This window comes from Papio anubis, chromosome 14 (assembly GCF_008728515.1).
Source record: "Papio anubis isolate 15944 chromosome 14, Panubis1.0, whole genome shotgun sequence".
NCBI lineage: Eukaryota > Metazoa > Chordata > Mammalia > Primates > Cercopithecidae > Papio > Papio anubis.
The window spans coordinates 3,469,899-3,489,552 of record NC_044989.1 but is presented as its reverse complement, the minus strand read 5'-3'; the positions used below and the strand labels follow the sequence as shown (position 1 = coordinate 3,489,552).

Sequence of the window (19,654 nt, the reverse complement as noted above, 5' to 3'; positions counted from 1 at the left end):
AAACTCATGTGCCAGCGACTTCACATCCCTGCCGGCCACAGCAAGTGCTACGGCCCATGGGAAGTCAGAGAGGGGGAAGCCAGGACCTCAGCCTGCTTGGCCTGTTCTACACAAGGGGAGACGGCACAGACAGACCGTCAGATGTCAGAAGAGCAAACCTCCCACAGTGCATGTTATTCAGGCCCCATGAATGGCTTTATCAATGCTGTTTTAAAGAATGGCAGTAAATGATTTTTAAATTAATTTGATAGGCCAGGCGTGGTGGCTCACACCTGCAATCCCAGCATTTTGGGAGGCCAAAGCGGGTGGGTCAGGGGTTCGAGACCAGCCTGGACAACACGGTGAAACCCCGTCTCTACTAAAAATACAAAAATTAGCCAGGCATGGTGGTGCGTGCCTGTAATCTCAGCTACTTGGGAGGCCGAGGCAGGAGAATCGCTTGAACCCGGGAAGTGGAGGTTGCAGTGAGCCAAGGTCGTACCACTGCACTCCAGCCTGGGCAACAAGAGAGAAACTCCATCACAAAAAGAAAAAAAAAAGCAAAAAAAAATTAATTTGATAAAACCTATAAGAAGAACTATGACCTTTCATATTTCCGGGCAACACATTTGTTAATACAGATAAATGTTTTCCCACCTACAGTCATTTTTTTAACCACTAAAAAAAAAAGACTGCTTTTTTCCCATTAAAAGGAGTTGTCATTCTCTCTAAATGTAAAGATGATATATTATTATTAGGCCTGGAATGACAAATAAATGTCATTCAAGCACCACCAGCAGTCAGTGGCAACCAGGCGTGTGTGCCCAGGAAGATTCTTTTTCAGCCAAAATGTGAGTCACATCCCACCCAAGTGGTGCAGGAGGGCGCGGTGTCGCAGCCAGCAGGTTCAGGCTACCCTCATGTCCTGGGCTGAATGGCGGGACTGTGAGGAGACAGACCATGGCTTCTTCATCCCAGCCCTGAGCCTGCCTGGTAGATTCTCAACAGATGCTTGTCTAATGAATGAATGGTGACTACGTATGTGTCTGTTTCTGGGTGCAGCGCCCGTGCACTGCACGCTGCCTCTCCTCTCTGACCTCCAGCTGCACTGCACTGCACTGCACGCTGCCTCTCCTCTCTGACCTCCAGCTGCACTGCACTGCACGCTGCCTCTCCTCTCGGACCTCCAGCGGTACTGTACTGCACGCTGCCTCTCCTCTCTGACCTCCAGCTGCACTGCACTGCACGCTGTCCCTCCTCTCTGATCTCCAGCGGTACTGCACGCTGCCTCTCCTCTCTGACCTCCAGCGTACTCGCACGCTGTCTCCTCCTGGACTCCTCCAGCTGCCCTGCAGGTTCCTCCCTCTGACCTCCAGCTGCACTGCACTGCACGCTGCCTCTCCTCTCTGACCTCCAGCGGCCCTGGGGTGCTACAGCACATGCTGTGGCTGGCAGGGATGAAGTCTGCTGGCATACACCATTTTCTCCATTGAGTAACCCAATTTCTGACACACTGGGCATCCTGAATCCTTCTAAACCGTTCCTCACCCCGGTGCTCACCTCCCACTTGCAGACCCACAGGGCACGTGCTGGACAGACACCTGATCTGCTCCCTGGTTGGGCTCACTGCCTGCACAGGGTTAGAGCTTTGTAAGTCACTGTCCCAGAGCCAGGAACAGGGGCTGGGTCCCCGGTCACCGTGTGCCCACTCCTGGTGCCACCATTGCATCCCCACAGAACCCAAAGCTGGCATTGCCTCCCCAACCTCACGGACCAGGAGGCCAAGGCTTGGAAGGACAGGTGACCCATCACGCAGCATAGCTGACCCACAGCACACTCAGATCTGCCCTACTTCCCAGCCTGTGAAGGTTGGGAAGGGACCCTACCCATGCGGGAAATGACAGCATATCCAGAGGACCCAGGATGTGGACGGCTGGGAAGGACCCTCCCAACAGCACCTGGGAAAGGCAGCATCCAGAAAGGACCCTGGAGCCCACCCCACGGCCCCCACTAGTGCGGGCCACAGACCTGGCAGGGCACAGGGAAGAGAATGGTAGGGAGTCAGGGGCACCCACCACATCGGGTAGGGACATGACCTCCCCAGCCTAAAGTCCAGCTCTCCACAGCCATGGTTTCCAACTTAAAGCTGAAGGTTCCACTCACAAACCCACACACGTGACCACAAAGTCAGGGCCAAAGCCACTTTCACCAAAACTTCTGAGAGAGCCATACACGTCCAACAGTTTAAGTTGCTTCCAACATAATTAAACATTTTCTAAAGCAAGCGCATTCATCAGAATTAAAAGCACAAAGGCCACTCGGCTTGTCTGGGTTGCAGAGCGGCCCACTTGGTTTCCAACAGCAGGGTGAACACAGCCAGAAAAGAGCCCCCATCCAGAGCCGCATGGCCTGGCAGGGTGGCCCTGAGCTGTCCGGACCCTGTGCCCCGGAAAAGGGCTGATCTTTTCATTCTGTACAACATGGGCTGAGCAGGGCTTGTCTTTTGGGGTGCCTGTTTTGATCGTGGGTTTGAATCCACTCTTCTCTAATGTTTCAATAAAAAGAGCTGCAGCCACTCCACAAGAGACGCTGAAGGCCCAAGCAGCCTGCGTGGGGATGAGGAGGAGGCGGACTTGATTCAGGGCGCAGAAGGTCAATGTGCCCCTCCACCTCCTCAGCACCCACGTGACTCCCCTCAGCTGCGACCCCGGCCCTGCCACCCGACACTGGCACACACTCTGCTGTCCCTTCTTGAGTTCCGTAATTTTGAACAAGGGGCCCACATTTTCATTTCACACCGGGCTCCACCAGGTTTGGGGACCTGTTGCCTCTGCTTTGTAGAAGCTGGTGATTTTCTGGCGCGAAGATGCCACTCGGAAGCCCTCAGATACTGCAGCTTCAGGGACTTTCTGACCCATGCCTGACATGCACAACTATCTCTATCTGGGAGCAGATTGCAGATAAAGCAAAAAGAAAAAACAAACAAAAAAAAACGTTTGTTTCTTTTTTTCCCCCTAACCACTAGACCACCAGGGATTTTTTAATTTTTAAAATAAAATATTAAGAGCTCTCAGGAAGCAATGTAGAAGCACACTTGGGGAACTTACACAAATTGCAAATTTTCTCTGAGCCTCAAATTTCCTCATGCATAAAATGGTCCAAATGAGACCATCTCATGGGGAGGATCACACGAGGCGGTGTGTGCAGGGTCTGACAAAAACCCAGGTGCCTTCCAGCAAGGCCCCCCTGGAGAGGGCTGAGTTGCAAATAAATTGCTAACTTCGGAATTAGAAATTCCATGGCCAAAGACAGTTTAGACTTCATGTTGCCCAACCCTTGATTTCCAGATGGGGAAACTGAGGCCCAATGGGGTGAGCAGATTTGCCCGGGCTTTGTGCTTTTCTGTGGAACTGCCCAGCTGCATAGGAGTCTCTGAGCTGGCCCAGAGGCCACTGGCCAGCAGCCCAGAGTTCAGGGAGTGGTTACCTTTGAGGCCAGGGACGAGGATCTGCACGGAGCAGGCGTCATCACCAGCCGGCTGAGGATGTCCAGACGGCAGCAGTGACAGGAAGGCCAGGCTGATTAGAACGCCCGCCAGGGCCAGATCCCCCCTCATCCTGAGCGCAGGCAGGACACCGACTCCTACACAGAGGAAGGAATAAACAGTGATGGGAACTGCAACAGCCGGGCAGCCAGTGACAGTGAGCAGGCCTCGGAGGCAAGGCGTGCAGCTCTCCTGGCGCCTGGAAGGGCTGTCTGGGTTCCCATGCCGGGTTCTCCCCACTCACTCAAGCACCAATCATGAGCCTCCACTGAGAAGCTTCCACAGCAGCCCCAAGGTCAGGCACCAGGCACCAAGTGCATGCCAGCCCCGGTCAGTGAGCCTTGGTTGAAGGCCTACAACTCGCCCACCCCAAGGAGTTCCATCTGGTCTCTGGGACAAACGGTTCCTACACAGAGTGGAGTAGGGGGTCTCCACACGGCATGGCCAGCGACAGACATGGAGCCTCTGCAGAGCTGGGCACAGTGGAGGGAGGCGAGAAACATCTAAAGGAAACAGCCCAGGTGCCTGAGGAGCTCCAGGCTTAGCGGCTCCATTCACAGACAATAAATCCACGCCCCACATCTCCTTAGGTGACAGGACACGGGCCCTCCTCGGTGAGATCAATAAGAAGAGAGGAGCCCCAGCCTCAGGAACCCAGGGTCCTGGGGAGGTGGCGGCTGAGCCCACAGGAAGAGGGGTGTCCCAGGAGGGGCGGGTATGTGCTGCCCCCTTTGTTTCTTCATCGCGGAGGGCATTAAAACTTGGAAAACAAGGCCGGGTGTGGTGGCTCACACCTGTAATCCCAGCACTTTGGGAGGCCAAGGTGGGCAGATCACCTAAGGTCGGGAGTTCAAGACCAGCCTGGACAACATGGTGAAACCCCGTCTCTTCTAAAAATACAAAAATTAGCTGGGTGTGGTGGTGGGCACCTGTAATGCCAGCTACTTGGGAGGCTGAGGCAGGAGAACTGCTTGAACCCAGGGGGCGGAGGTTGCAGTGAGCTGAGATCATGCCACTACTCTCCATCCTGCATGACAGCGAGACTCCATCCCAAATACATATATATGTATATGTAATAAATAAAACTTGGAAAACAAAGAGGGCAATGGAAACTACTAAACTTGAAGGAGAGGCCAGGAAACAGAGGGAAAGGGACAGGAGGGGAGAGAGAGACAGTCCAGAAGGGCAGAGTGCGGACAGAAGCCCCAGAGTACAGCTGAAAAAGAGCCACGGCGGGCTGGGCCTGGGGCTCCCACAGAGCGTCGAAGCCACAGGAGCATCTGTCCATCCCAAAGACCATGTTTCTGGATACTTCCTGGCGTCCTTTCGTTTGGTTAATCATTCGTTCAAAAACATTTGTGGATGCCGACCAAATGTCAGGCAGTTTTAGGCACCAGGAGTACAGCAAGAACATTTATGTTTTTATTCCTATTGGAAAAGACAGACAGACAGACCGAGACAGACAAAGGCAGGGGTAAGCGCCGTGGGGAAGAGTGAGGCAGGGTACAGTGGCCGGGACACATGCTGCTGTTCAAGACGGTTGCCAGGGAAGCCTCGCTGACAGGTGGATGAGAGCGGCTCAGAGACAGCCCTGAGGCAGCGCATGCCAGACGATGCGGGGAGAGGTGGGCTGGCCTGGTGGGCACAGAGGAGGCAAAGGCCAGACAGTAGCCGGCGCCCAGCAGCTTTGGGGGTTGCTCTGTATGAGACAGAGGGTCTGGATCAGGGAGCGGCTTTATAAAAGGGTCACCCTGCTCTTGAGACAGGACTTAGAGGAACAGCAACCGAAGACAGGAGGCCAAGCCAAGGTGACCACAACAGCACAGTGGGCAGGGACAGCAGCTGGACCCCATTGTGGGTGGAGGGGATGACAACAGTCTGGGATGCAGTCTGGAAGCAAAGCTGACAGGTTTTGCTGATCAATTATATGGGAAACGACAGAGAGAAGTCAAAGATGAAAGCCTTTGTTCTGAGCAGCCAGGTGAACAGTGCAGCCAGCTGCTGAGAAACAGAACTGAGGAGGTGAGGCCAAGTCAGGGGCTCGGGTTCGACTTTCCGAGTGTGAGACACCTATAGACTCCTGTGTGACGCAGTGGGTGAGCAATGGTTCGGTTTGCAAGGCTTGGGGGTCAGGGCACCTTGCATTTCCTCTCCCTCAATTCCAGGCCAGCTGGCCCTCTCAGGCCCAAAATGAAGGTCACCTTAGCTGCCAGAGAAAGGCCATCTGTGGTGGGGGGATTTCCACATCAACAGCCCCGTGACAGCCCTGCTACAAAAGCCAGGGGAGGGTGGTCCAGACAGATCCCAAAAGCCAGGGCCCCATGGAGTCTACAGAGACCCCAACTCTGGCTGGCGAAAGCCCACCTCTACCACCTGAAGGCCTGCTGCTGCACGAGGAGTCCTCCCAGAAACGTGTCGGAGGTCACGAGGAGTCCTCCCAGAAAATGTCGCGAGGAGGTCCGCAGAGAGTCCTCCCAAGAAATGTCGCGGGAGACTCGAGGAGTCCTCCCAGAAATGTGCGGAGGTCAAGATGCCCAAGACAGGCCTGCAGCTTGAAGGGAAGTCATTTGAAATCCTTCTCCCAAATCTGAAAAAAATCCCCTCTAATGGTAACAGACAAAAAGATGACGTGGAGACAGCTGGTGTTACCGCCATAAACATTCCGTGTTAAATGTCCATTACCGCTGAGGCAAGGGTTAATGAAGGGGCGGGGCGGGAAGGGAGAGAGGGTTAGAGTCAGGGCAGAGCCAGAGCTTGGGCAAGTGAGTGGGAGAGCTTCACTTGCGAAAGATGACAGACTTGTCCTACCTCTATGAAAACCTACAGACCTTAAAGCTGAAGCTGCCTCTCATCCCGGGTGTCCAAGAATGGCTCAGGGGAACAAAGGTACTTTAAAGCTGAAAGTCACAGTGACTCATGCCTGTAATCCCAGCACTTTGGGAGGCCGAAGCCAGCAGATGGCTTGAGTCCAGGAGTTTGAGACTAGCCTGGGCAACATGGCTAAACCCCATCTCTACAAAAAATTAGCCAGGTGTAGTGATATGCCCCTGTAGTTCCAGCTACAGGAGAGGCTGAAGTGGGAGGCTGAGCCCGGGAGGTTGAGGCTGCAGTGAGCTGTGATCGCACCACCACACTCCAACCTGGGCAGTCAGAGTGCGATCCTGTCTCAAAAAAAAAAAAAAAAAAAGAAAGAAAGAAAGAAAAAGAAAAGAAAAGAAAAGCTCAAAGTCACAAAAAGTAAACCCATGAGCTTCGGATATATCATGATGGTCTACGTAGTCCGCAAGCCAGCCTGTCCATGAAGACCCTACTCAAATCCCAGCTCCACTCCCGCCACTCCGGGGCCCACTGCGCGTGTGGGAAGGGTGGTGGAAAAAGGTGTTAATTCAGAAACTGCCCACACCCCCTTGTATTCAAAAATCCTGCAAGAATCCACAAGGAATCAGAAGTAGAGATGACTTCACAAAGCATAGGAGTGGGAAGGCCAGGAGGAAAGTAGGGGCTCCCGGCTCTGCTGAGAAGGGGCCGTGGGTGGGAGCCCACCTCGTGCAGTGACGCAGCCATCACGGGGCCCAGCATTGTCCTGCTGAGGCTCTCATCATCATTAACATTGTGATGGGAAATGTCAGTTACACACAAAACCAGTACCGTGAACTTCCACGTACCCATTGCCCAGCTTCAACAATTATTAACACTTCGAGGTGTCATTTTTGATGCTCACTTTCTAGTTCATTAGGAGTTAATGTGTGTATACAACTACACGATGACAAGGCCTCACCACACAGCAGACACTGGTGAGCGCACCTGCCTCACCAGCCCCGAAACCCCAGCCCTGCTCCCATCCACCCGCCCTCCCCTGGGGGACGCCAACCCGAATGTGAGCTTCTCCTCTGGTGGGGTTTAAACAGTATTCCTACACATTATGCATTCTTAAAGCATATTCTGTCACTATTTGCTTGTTTTTGGTTTGGGGACAGGACTGGAGTGCAGTGGTGCCATCTTGGCTCACTGCAGCCTCAATTTCCTGGGCTCAGGGGATCCTCCCAGCTCAGCCTCCCTGGTAGCTGAGACTACAGGCATGTACCACCACGCCTGGCCAATTTTTGTCTTTTTTGTAGAGACAGGGTCTCGCCATGTTGCCCAGGCTGGTCTGCTGGGCTGAAGTGCTCTGCCCATTTCAGCCTCCCAAGCTGCTAGGATTATAGGCATGAGCCACCGCATCCAGCCTGGCTTGTTTTTGAGGGTTTTTTTGTTTTCTTTTTTTCTTTTTTGAGATGGAGTCTCGCACTGTCGCCCAGGCTGGAGTGCCATGGCACTATCTCGGCTCACTGCAAGCTCTGCCTCCTGGTTTCACACCATTCTCCTGCCTCAGCCTCCTGAGGCACAGGTCCCCTCCTGGGACCACAGGCGCCCGCCACCATGCCCAGCTAATTTTGTGTATTTTTAGTAAAGACGGGGTTTCACTGTGTTAGCCAGGATGGTGTCAATCTCCTGACCTCGTGATCCACCTGCCTCAGCCTCCCAAAGTGCTTGGATTACAGGCGTGAGCCACCGCGCCCAGCCGCTTTTGAGTTTTAAAAGATATCACAGCATATCCATAGCATTCAGTGTCTTTTTACTCAACTTTATGTAGTTGTAGCTTATGGATTATCTAATCTTATTGAGGCAGACTGCCTGCCACTGATGGGTGCTGGGAGAGGAAGGGCGCAGCTGGTGGCATGGAGCTCGCCCTCATGACTGTAGGGCAGCCAGCGCTTGCCTCCCTGGGCCATGGAGGGGCCATGGCACTGCCCAGAGACCTCCGGGGACTTGGCATCCTGAGTGCAGTGGGTGAGGGATAGCTACAAATCCGCTGAACTACTTACCAGCACCTTGGCCATACCACATGCCCTTTGCAAGCCCCTGCCCTTCTCTTAATGTGGAGATAGGCTATTTGAAGGGATAGCAGAGGTAATTAATGCGCGTGGCACCGTGACCCAGTGTGGCACACAGTGAATGCTCAGCGAATGGCAGCTCCTGATCCTACTGTGATCACATGCATGGGCTCCCAGCCCAGGGAAAGCGCTGGAAGCCAGGGTTCCTCATCTGAGAACACCTGCGCCCCGCCCAGTGCCTCTGCGTTAGTCAATTCTCCACGGAATGGGCACAGGGAAACCTGCTTCCATTCAGTGCCATCCTGCAGTGTGGGTCATCGTGCACCACATGAGGACCTGGCTTCTTCCTACAGAGCCCCTTGCAGAAATGACTTTGTAAAGGATAGGGGTGCAGAATGTCCACTGGGTTAGAGGAAAATAACTCCCACACACTGCACAGAGATCAGCACTATCAGGTCCTCGTCACAGATGAGGAAGCCAAAGAAAAGAAAAATTAAGAACCCTTCCCAGCATTGCGTAACTAGTGTGTGGTGAGGGTGGGACTGAAATCCAGGGCTTCCCAGCACTGTTGGCTGCTTTCCTCTTTCTGCCCAACTACCCTTTCCCCATGCCTCAAAGGAAGGGCCCACCTTCCTCCTTCAGTCATGACATAAGGGATTTTTAAAAATAGGTTTTTGATGGAGAGAACAAGGAGTCAATATACATTGTATACCAAATGTGGACACACATCTGATTTAATTCCCAAAACAACCTTGTACGTTATTACAGTTCCTCACGATAAAGACAATGCAATATGGAGTTGAACAATCGGCCCCAACTCCACCACCAGGCCTGCAGCCTCCTCTCCACACCCCTCACCGGCTGCCCGCCTCCAGCCTCCTCTCCACACCCCCCACCCACAGTCCGCCCCAGCCTCCTCTCCACACCCCCACCCACAGTCCGCCTCCAGCCTCCTCTCCACACCCCGCACCCGCTGCTCCCCTGTAGAGACCCCACACCCTGCTCCCCTGTGCTCACGTGGATAGTAGAACAATATACAACTGTGCTGAAACCCAGGGACTCCTACCCAGCGACCCCCACTCCTCCCACCACGTGACTCTACTCCTCCCACCAGCGGACTTCACTCCTCCCACCAGCTGACTGGACTTCACTCCTCCCCACCAGCCGACTGATTTCACTCCTCCTCCCACCAGTGACTTCACCCACCAGCGGACTTCACTCCTCCCACCAGCACACTTCACTCCTCCCACCAGCTGACTGACTTCACTCCTCCCACCAGTGGACTCTCACTCCTCCCACCAGCTGACTTCACTCCTCCCACCAGCGGACTGACTTCACTCCTCCCACCAGCTGACTGACTTCTCACTCCCTCCCACCAGCTGTCCTTACTTCTTCCCCGGTCTGGACTGATTTCATCTTCCCCACCAGCTGACTGACTTCACTCCTCCCGACTTCATCTCCTGACTTCACTCCTCCCACCAGCTGACTTCACTTCACCATCTTCACTCCTCCCACCAGCGACTTCACTCCCACCTCACTCCCACCAGCGATCTCTTCACTCTCCCACCCAGCATCTCTTTCACTCCTCCCACTCAGCGATTCTCACTCTCCCACCAGCGGACTTCTACTCCCTCACCAGCTGACTTCAATTCTTCCCATTCAGCGGATTTCATCCTCCCACCAGCGACTTCTCACTTCCTTCACTCAGCGGGATTCTCATCTCCTTACCTGGCGATTTCCTACTCAGCGGACGACTGATCACTCCCTTCCACCAGCGACTGACTTCATTTCCTCCCATCTTCACCTCCCACTATTGACTTCTACTCCTCCTACTACAAAGATTTTCCTCCCACCTGCTGACTTCGACTTCACTCCTCCCACCAGTGGACTTCACTCCTCCCACCAGCTGACTTCACTCTCCCACCAGCTGGATCGACTTCTCACTCCTCCCACCAGCGGACTGACTCCCTCACTCCTCCCACCTCAGCGGATTTCACTTCTCCCACCAGCGCACTGACTCCTCACTCTCCCACCCAGCGTGACCTCTGACTCCTCACTCCTCCCACTTCACTCCTCCCACCAGCGACTTCACTCCTCCCACCAGCTGACCTCCCTCTCACTCCTCCCACCACCAGTGGACTTCACCCCACCAGCTGACCCCCACCCTCCCACCAGTGGGACTCACTCCCTCCCACCAGCCGACTCCCCAATTCTCCCAGCACCAGCACACCCCCACCTCCCACCACGTGGATTCTCACTCCTCCCACTCAGCTGACCTCCTACTCCCAGCTTGCCTCCCGTGCCCAGTGACCACCTCTCACCTCCTGCCCAGCACTTGGCTCATCTGCCCCAGCCACCTTCACTCCCGGCCTTCCACCCAGATTTCATCCTCCCACCATACCTATTCCTCCACCATGTTTGATCTGACTTCACTCTCCCACCAAATGACTTTCACCTTAGCTGACTGCACTCCTCCCACCTGCTTTACCTGCCTCATTCCTCCTCGCCCAGCGATCGTCTCCCTCCACCTGCCATCCTCCCTCCCTCCAGCTTGAATTATTCTCCCACCAGCTTAATTGACTGCCTGCTGACTTCACTCCTCCCACCAGCTGACTCTACTCTCCCACCAGCTGACCCCCACCTCCCACCTCAGTGACCCCCACTCCTCCCACCCAGCTGACCCCCACTCCTCCCCACCAGTGGACCCCTCACTCCTCCCACCAGCCCCCCACCCCCACCAGCACACCTCTCACCTCCTCCCACCAGCGTGACTTCACTCCTCCCACCTCAGCCGGACTTCACTCCCACCAGCTGCTCACCCTCCCACCATGGACTTCACTCCTCCCACCAGCTTGGACTTCACTCCTCCCACCAGCTGACTTCACTCCTCCCACCAGCACACTTCACTCCTCCCACCAGCGGACTTCACTCCTCCCACCAGCGGACTTCACTCCTCCCACCAGCTGACTTCACTCCTCCCACCTTCCTTGTTCCCTGCAGGCTTGGGTCCACGCGTGAGTGATCTGTGCAAGCTACAGCTTCGTATAGGTCTCTGAGCATGCAGAAGCCTGCAGTTGAGCAGGCACCAAACTGAGTGAACAAATGAATGAGTGAATAAAGGAACAAACAACAGAACGAAAGTTCACAAATAGAGCCTTCTGCTCTTCTCCTTGTGGTGTTTCCACGTTTCCGAATCTTTATTATATCTAATGTCTACGAAGTATTTCCAGGGCAGGCAGTCTGCAGATGTGGGTTACTGCCCTGCTGTCATTGTCCTGAAATTCTAATAATGTTGAAATGTGCCAAGCGCAGTGACTCACGCTTGTAATCCCGGCACTTTGGGAGGCCGAGGCGGGCGGATCACCTGAGGTCAGGAGTTTGAGACCACCCTGGCCAACATGGTGAAACCCCATCTCTACTAAAACTACAAAAATTAGCTAGGCGTGGTGGCGGTTGCCTGGAATTCCAGCTACTCGGGAAACTGAGGCAGGAGAATCGCTTGAACCCAGGAGGTGGAGGTTGTGGTGAGCGGAGATCGTACCACTGCCCTCTAGCCTGAGTGAGAGAGTAAGACTCAGTCTCAAAAAAAAAAAATGAAATAAAGAAAATAAAATTAAAATAAAAAATAAAAATAAAATGTCAAAACAAGGGGCACCACAAGGTTTGTAGCCATACATGCTGGTCCACTGGGCTCATAACCATAGTCTCCCGGCTGCTGCCTGAGCAGCAGTATTTTGGCTCTTTGTGGTATGTGGCTTCTGAGAGCAATAGTAAACTCTTGCTCCCCACCCACTCAGTGCGCAAGTCAAACCTTACTTCTCAGTGTTTGTTGGATGCAAACTGGGTTTAGATTTTTTTTTTTTAATATCTCAGGAATCAAAGGCTGACATGGGAATTTCCTCTCTAGCTAGAAATGATTCTGTTCAGGTATAAACAGGTGTTCAGCAAGGCTTTTACTGCCCTCACTCCGCATATGTTCCGAGTGGCTTCAACAATGATCAGGCTCCATCTCCCAAGAAAAGGGGTGAGCAGTGAGCGGAGAAACCCAGAGCAGCCCAGATGGGATTTCTCGTGCCTTCACTCACACTCACCCGCTGATCCCGGAGCAGCCCAGTCCGGGATTTCTCGTGCCTTCACTCACACTCATCCGCTGATCCCGGAGCAGCCCAGTCCAGGATTTCTTGTGCCTTCACTCCATTCTTTCACTCACCCCGGAGCAGCCCAGGCGGGACTTCTCATGCCTTCACTAACTTCACTCATCCACTATCCCCGGAGCAGCCCAGGCGGGGATTTCTCATGCCTTCACTCACTCCACTCATTCACTGACCCCGCTGCCCATTCAGAGAGTTTCTGTCCACTTTCCTGCGACAGACCCCATCTAGGCCTATGGGCACAGAGGAGACACAGGCCCTGCATCAGGGCGCTCTCAGACGCACAGCAGGAACCATGGCAGGTAGGCACAGGGTGAGGGCACACAGGCCCCCGAAGGAGTCTCTGCTTCCCAGAGGTCTCACCCTCTGACTGTCTTCTTAGAACAGGAATTCCATTCTGTAAACGGAGAAGCCACAGCTACCCCCAGGACCTCTTTAAGAACAACATCCTTATCTCCCAGCCAGGGCCCAAGACGCTTAGAGCCTTCCCATCAATGGAAGGGGCAGACTTGACAAGCAGTGGGAGGGGGTTAAACGTGGAATCCTGAGAAGAAATACATGTTAAAAATGAAATGAACAATGGGGCCAGGCCCTGTGGCTCATACCTATAATCCTAGCACTTTGGGAGGCCAAGGCAGGTGGATCACCTGAGGTTAGGAGTTCGAGACCAGCCTGGCCAACATGGTGAAACCACCTCTCCACTAAAAATACAAAAAATTAGCCGGTCACCATGATGCACACCTGTAATCCCAGCTACTCAGGAGGCTGAGGCAGGAGAATCACTTGAACCTGGGAGGCAGAGGTTGCAGTGAGCCGAGATCGTGCCATTGTACTCCAGCCTGAGCAACAGAGCCAGACTCCATCTCAAAAAAAAAAAAAAAGAATGAAATAGACAATGGGAAAAAATCATGGCTTCAGTTGCCAAACATGCTATTCTACATTTTTGTTAAGTAACTTCAGCAATGCCCAGCAAAAAAAAAAAAACAGGCACCACAAAATGCCCCGTGAGAACCACATCCCTGAAGCACGAGGAGGCCCATCTCACTGGCGACTGCCCCAACCCCGCTGCGGTGTTTCCATCCCTGCAGTGACAGAGCACCTTCTGGGGCAGCTTGGATTCTGTGTGGATTCCACCCCACAACAGCACACGCTCCTCTTAGCTTCTTAACAAGAGCACAGAGTAAGAAGGGATCTCTCCCCTCTTACGTTCCCCCAGCAGACAGCACATTACCGGTGTGCTGTCTTCTCTGGTGCATGGATTTTTCAAAATTGTAAGTACAATCAAATAGCTGTGAAAGATTGGGGCAGTGCTCTGCCTACCACAGGCAAAGTGTTTCCCACCAAATCAAAATTCCGGCTACCCACATGCAATGGCTTTAAACGTTCATCTTTACACTGAGAACGGCCACATCACCTTAGCTCTAAAAAGACAGCCAGTTCCTAGTGCAAGGCATCCAGGCAGGAGGCGGCTGCCCTAGGGAACTTTCCTCCTTTCCAATTTTGGAGACAAGATGACCCCACCTGGTTTTACACGACCCCATCTGAACTCAAAGTCCCTCCCTTGAAAGTTGCCACCCCAAGGCCCACCTTCCCCCCACCTCTCTGATCCCCGTTCCTGAGCCCAACACAGAGCCACTGGTCCCTGGGAGCAGTGGTGGCTGCTGTCCCCTGACCCCTCAGACGCCGCTCAGGCTCAGGAACAATCCTCAGGTTGTGCGACCAAGTACTGAACTGAGGTTTGGAATTAGCAAAGACTGTTTCGCCCTCTGGGCCTTGGGCGCTTTGAAATCTGCCACCCAAGAGGGTGACTCCATCTTCCAGTAACTCTCATGGGTCTGAACCCATCTCATCAACAGGCTCCACGAATTTCCGCCAGGAACGAATCCAACGTTGGAACTCTGGTGCCAGATTTATTGAGACTCAATCGTTTTTGCCTGAATCTAGGGGCAGATTCCCATTCTCCTCGCTCAGCCGGAGCCCACGTGGCGCCCCGTTTGGAACCCTGCCTGCCTCCCCTCTCCACTGTCTTCGCCCCCGTGAAACCCTCAGCTGCAGCCCCGGGCAGCGTCTCCTACCTGAGCACGCGTTGGGCGAACGCGGCGTCCCGTCCGTCGCTGGCCCGCGAGGACACTGCCCCAGGCGCCTCATGGCTGCTAATTAGAGAGGCGGCCGCGGTCTCAGGCGCAGGGAGAAGCCTCGGCCTGGGCCATCAGGCAGCCCAGCAAATCAGGCCGCCCGGCCGGCCGCAGCCTTATCTAGGGCCGCTTCCTGTCTGCGCTGCGCCCCGTGCCGCAGGGTGGCCTGGGGAGTGTGGGAACGCCGGCAGCGCCAGGAACTCCCCAGGCCGGCTTCGCGGTGGGCGCAGGACCCTCCTGGAGGTGCCCCTGCTGACTCTCCACCCCTGACTCTCCAACCCAGACACCCCAATCTTGTTTCTTTTTTGGCTTTCTCTTCTTTCTTTTCGTGTTTTGAAAAAATAAGCAGGACTACTGTAGACATTCAGAAGAGCATGAAGAGGAGGGACGCTCATCACCTGGCACCAATCAGACAGAAACCAGTGCAGCTGACTGAGCTCCTGTCCTCTGTTCACAGGGGATTTCGCTTCAGAAGGCAGTAAGAGCTTGACCACGGCCTGTGGAGACCTGGCTACACCTGAGTCCGGAAACTCACTCCACGCATTTAAGTTTCATTTAAAGACAAGTTTCATTTAATGCCAGAAACAAATCCTAGTCAGGGGCTGGATAGATCCAGCTTCTGTGCAGCCTGAATCTTGCACGTTTTGGGGGATAGAGGAACCTTATTTAAGAAAAAGATACGTATAAAATTACAATCATAGGAAGCTAGGTTCAAAGGTGAATGTTTATTTAGACTGAAAACTCATAAAATAAAAATGTAAAAACAAATTTCACACAAATAATAAAATTCAGGAAACATAATGGATTATTTTAAATGTATGATTAAAGTTATACATAAATTTGACAATTTAGACAAAATGAACCACTTCATGAAAACACAAACTACAACATGCTCAGCATGAAACAGATAATTTAATAGCCCTATACCAAGGAAGGGAATTGAACTTGCAATTTAAACACTCCCCAGAAAGACATTTCAGGGCCAGATGGAGAGGCTACAAAACGTTTAAGAAAAATTAACACCAATTCTACACATCCTGTTCCAGAAAATAGAAGAGGAGGGAATATTTACCAATTCATTTTATAAAGTTGATTATTACCCTGATACCAAAACCAGACAAAGACAGAACAAAAAAACTGTAGACCAATAACCCTCATGAATATAGATGAGAAAATCCTTAATAAAATATAAACAAACAGAATTCAGTAATATAGAAAAAGATTTATCAACTATGACCAAATGGGGTTTCATCCAGGAATATGTGGCTATGTCAATAGTCAAAGCTCCTTTGATAAAAACCCATTAACAAGCTAACAAAGAAAATCACACGAATATGTCAATTGATGCAGAAACAGCATTTGGCATAAACCAACACCTGTCATGACAAATACTCTGAGAAAAGTAGGTGCAGGAGACCTTCCTCAACTTGATAAAGATCATCTTTTAAAGGCAAAGCCACAGCTAACATCATACCTCATGGGCAAAAATGGAATGTTTCCTTCCTGAGATTAAGACAAGGCAAGGGTGTCCACTCTCACCTCTTACTCAATGCAGTGCTAAAGTTCTAGGCACACCAGCAGGGCACAAAAAGGAAATAAACAGCGTGTAGATTCGAAAAATAAAATAACACTGTCCCTTGTTGCAGATGACATGGTTGTCTCCTTAGAAAATCCAAGAGTCTACAGAAAAGAGCTCCTGGAAACTATTAAATCAGTGCAACAGGTGACAGGATACAAGGCAATATTTAAAAAACCAAGTAGGCCAGACGTGGTGGCTCATACCTATAATTCCAGCACTTTGGGAGGCCAAGTGGGCAGATCCCCTGAGGTCAAGAGTTCGAGACCAGCCTGGCCAACAAGGCAAAACCCTGTCTCTACTAAAAATACAAAAATCAGCCAGGCATGGTGGTACATGCCTGCAATCCCAGCTACTCGGGAGGCTGAGGCAGGAGAATCGCTTGACTCCGGGAGGCAGAGGTTGCAGTGAGTTGAGGTCACGCCATTCCACTCCAGCCTGGGTGACAGAGTGAGACTCTGTCTCAAAACAAATAATAAAAATAAAAATAAACAATGAAAAATCAAGCAGATTTCTACAAAATAGCAATGAATTCATAGACACCAAAATTCAAAATAATATCATTTACAATTGCTTTAAAAAAGGAATACTTAGGTGTAAATCTAACAAAACATACATAGAACTTACGTGCTGAAAACTACAAAATGCTGCTGAAAACCTCAAAAAAGATCGGAATAAATAGAGAAACACATCGTCTTTATAGATTAGGAGACTCACCCAAGCATGGTGGCTCATGCCTGTCATCTCAGCACTTTGCGGGGCTGAAGTGGGAGGATCACTTGAGTTCAGGAGTTCAAGACCAGCTCAGGCAACATGGTGAAACCCTGTCTCTAACAAAAACAATACAAAAATTAGCCGGGCATAGTAGCATGGTCCCAGCTACTCAGGAGGCTGAGGTGGGAGGATCACTTGAGCCCAGGAGGTGGATATTGCAGTGAGCTGAGATAGCACCACTGCACTCCAGCCTAGGTGACAGAGTGGGACCCTGTTTCAAAAATAATAAAATAAAGTATAGATTAGGAGACTCAACAGAGTAAAAATGTCGATTTTCCCCCAAGTTAATACACAATAAGAGCTTAACACAATTTCTATCAAAATCGTAACAATAATTGTTGTAGATATAGACAAGGCTATTCTAAAATGTTTATGAAAAGAGAAAGGAACTAGAATAGCTAAAACGATTTTGAAAAAGAATAAAGTAGGAGGAATCAATCTACCCAATTCTAAGACACTATACAATGGAACAGAACAGAGAGCCCGGTACTAGGTCTACACCAATACACTCAACTGCTTTCTCACAAAAGTACAAAAGCAATTCAGTGGAGGGAAGACAGCGGGTGCCATGAACGGTCCAGAGCAACTGGATGTCCATAGGCAAAAATGATGAACCCCAATATAAGCCCCACACCTCATACAAAAACTATCTCAAAATAGATCATGGGCTTCAATGTGAAATGTAAACTTACAAAACTTTTAGAAAAAAACACAGAAGAAAAATCTTCAGGATCTAAGGCTAGGCAAATCATTCTTTGATAGTCTAATATCAAAGTACAATCTATAAAAGCAATAACTGATCAGTGGAACTTCACCAAAATTAAAACCTTTTGCTCTACAAATGACACCGTGAAGAAGACGCAAAGATAAGCTACAGGATGAGAGGAAGCGTCTGTCAGCCACAAATCCCAGCAAAGAAGAGTGTCGGGAATACAGAAAGAAGTCTCGAAACTTAACAGGAAAATAACAAACTGCCTAAGTAGAAAATGGGCAAAAACATGAAAAGACATTTCACCAAAGAGGATACACAGTCGGCAAATAAGCACATGAAAAGATGTTCAACGCCATTAGCCATTAGAGAAATGCAAACAAAACCCACAGTGAACTATCACTACATGTCTATCAAGGTGGCTAAAACAAAATCCCAACACCAAATGCTGGCATGAGGGGAAATGGGGCAATTTGAAATGGTGCAGCCAGCTGGGCGCGGTGACTCAGGCCTGTGCTCCCGGCACTCTGGGAGGCCGAGGCGGGCGGATCACGAGGTCAAGAGATCGAGATCATCCTGGCCAACATGGTGAAGCCCCATCTCTACTAAAAATAAAAAATTAGCCAGGCATGGTGGCACATGCCTATAGTCCCAGCTACTCTGGAGGCTGAGGCAGGAGAATCGCTTAAGCCCAGGAGGCGGAGGTTGCAGCGAGCTGAGATCACACCACTGCACTCCAGCCTGGATGACAGAACGAGACTCAGTCTCAAGAAAGAAAGGAAGAAAGGAAGAAAGGAAGAAAAGAAAGAAAAGAAAAGAAAAAAAAAGAAAAGAGCAGCCACACTGGAAAAGTCCAGGAGAGCCTCAGAAAACTAAACATACAACCACACTACCACCCAGGCACTGCACTCCAGGAATTATTCCAGAGAAGTGGAAAGTGTGTTCACACGCACCAGGGCTGTCCAGTCTTTTGGCTTCCCCGGGCCACATTGAAGAAGAATTTCCTTGGACCACACATAAAATACACTAACAATAGCTGATGAGCAAAAAAAAAAAAAAAAAAAAAAAAAGCAAAAAAACTTATGATGTCTTAAGAAAGCGTACGAATTTGTGTAGGGCCACATTCAAGCCATCCTGGGCCACATGCAGCCCCCAGACTGCGGGTTGGACAAGCTTGCTGTACACCAAGGTTTATAGCAGCTTTATTTGTAATATCCCAAAACAGGAATCAGCCTGGACATCCTTCACCAGGTGAATGGTTAAACAGACTGTGGCACATGCCTGCCATGGAACGCGACCCAGTCACAAAGAGGAACCCACCATCGACCCATGCAGCACCTTGTAGGAACTAGGGACTCTACTCATGAAAAATACCATCCCAAAAGGCTCCTTACTGTATGATTGTCTTTACACAACACTCTTGAGATGGCCAAACTACAGAAACTGAGAACAGACCCACGGTTGCCAGGGATTCAGGAGGAAGTGGGGCAGAGGGAAGGGGGTGCTATAGGAGGGCGCCGTGTGGGGTCCCCGTGGTGACTGCAGCGAGGCACATCCCTGTATCTGGCTGGGAGACTGTCCTGCAGTTTCACAAGATGCTGCCTTTGGGGAAATTAAGTACACAGCATCTCTGTTACAACTGCATGTGAATCTATAATTATCTCTAGATGTTAATAAAAGTTTAGTTTGTAAAAAGCTGCCTTATAGCCCTTATGTTTTTGTTTATGTTTTGGGGTTTTTTTTTGTTTTTTTTTTTTTTGAGATGGAGTCTCGCTCCGTTGCCGAGGCTGGAGTGCAGTGGTGTGATCTCAGCTCACTGCAAGCTCCGCCTCCTGGGTTCAAGCGATTCTTCTGCCTCAACCTCCCAAGTTGCTGGGACTACAGGTGCCCACTACCACGCCCAGCTAATTTT

The 19,654-nt window shown here is 51.3% G+C and overlaps 1 protein-coding gene across 3 annotated transcripts in view; it reads right to left on the bottom strand.

The window, feature by feature from the left end:
- The window catches only part of COLEC11 (collectin subfamily member 11), a 49,598-nt gene extending 34,447 nt beyond the window's left edge, over positions 1–15,151 (bottom strand). The window contains exons 1-2 of one of the 3 annotated variants that reach the window (XM_009183630.4): positions 14,624–15,151; positions 3,466–3,621 (exon numbers count right to left, since the gene is read on the bottom strand). In XM_009183630.4, coding sequence (XP_009181894.1) covers positions 3,466–3,621; positions 14,624–14,696 — 229 coding nt within the window. In that variant the 5' untranslated portion in view covers positions 14,697–15,151. Of the gene's footprint in view, positions 1–2,007; positions 3,435–3,465; positions 3,622–14,623 lie in introns of those variants that run through there. The other 2 variants (XM_003908229.5, XM_009183632.4) reach the window with 2 other exon arrangements.
- Positions 15,152–19,654: the final 4,503 nt, after the last annotated feature.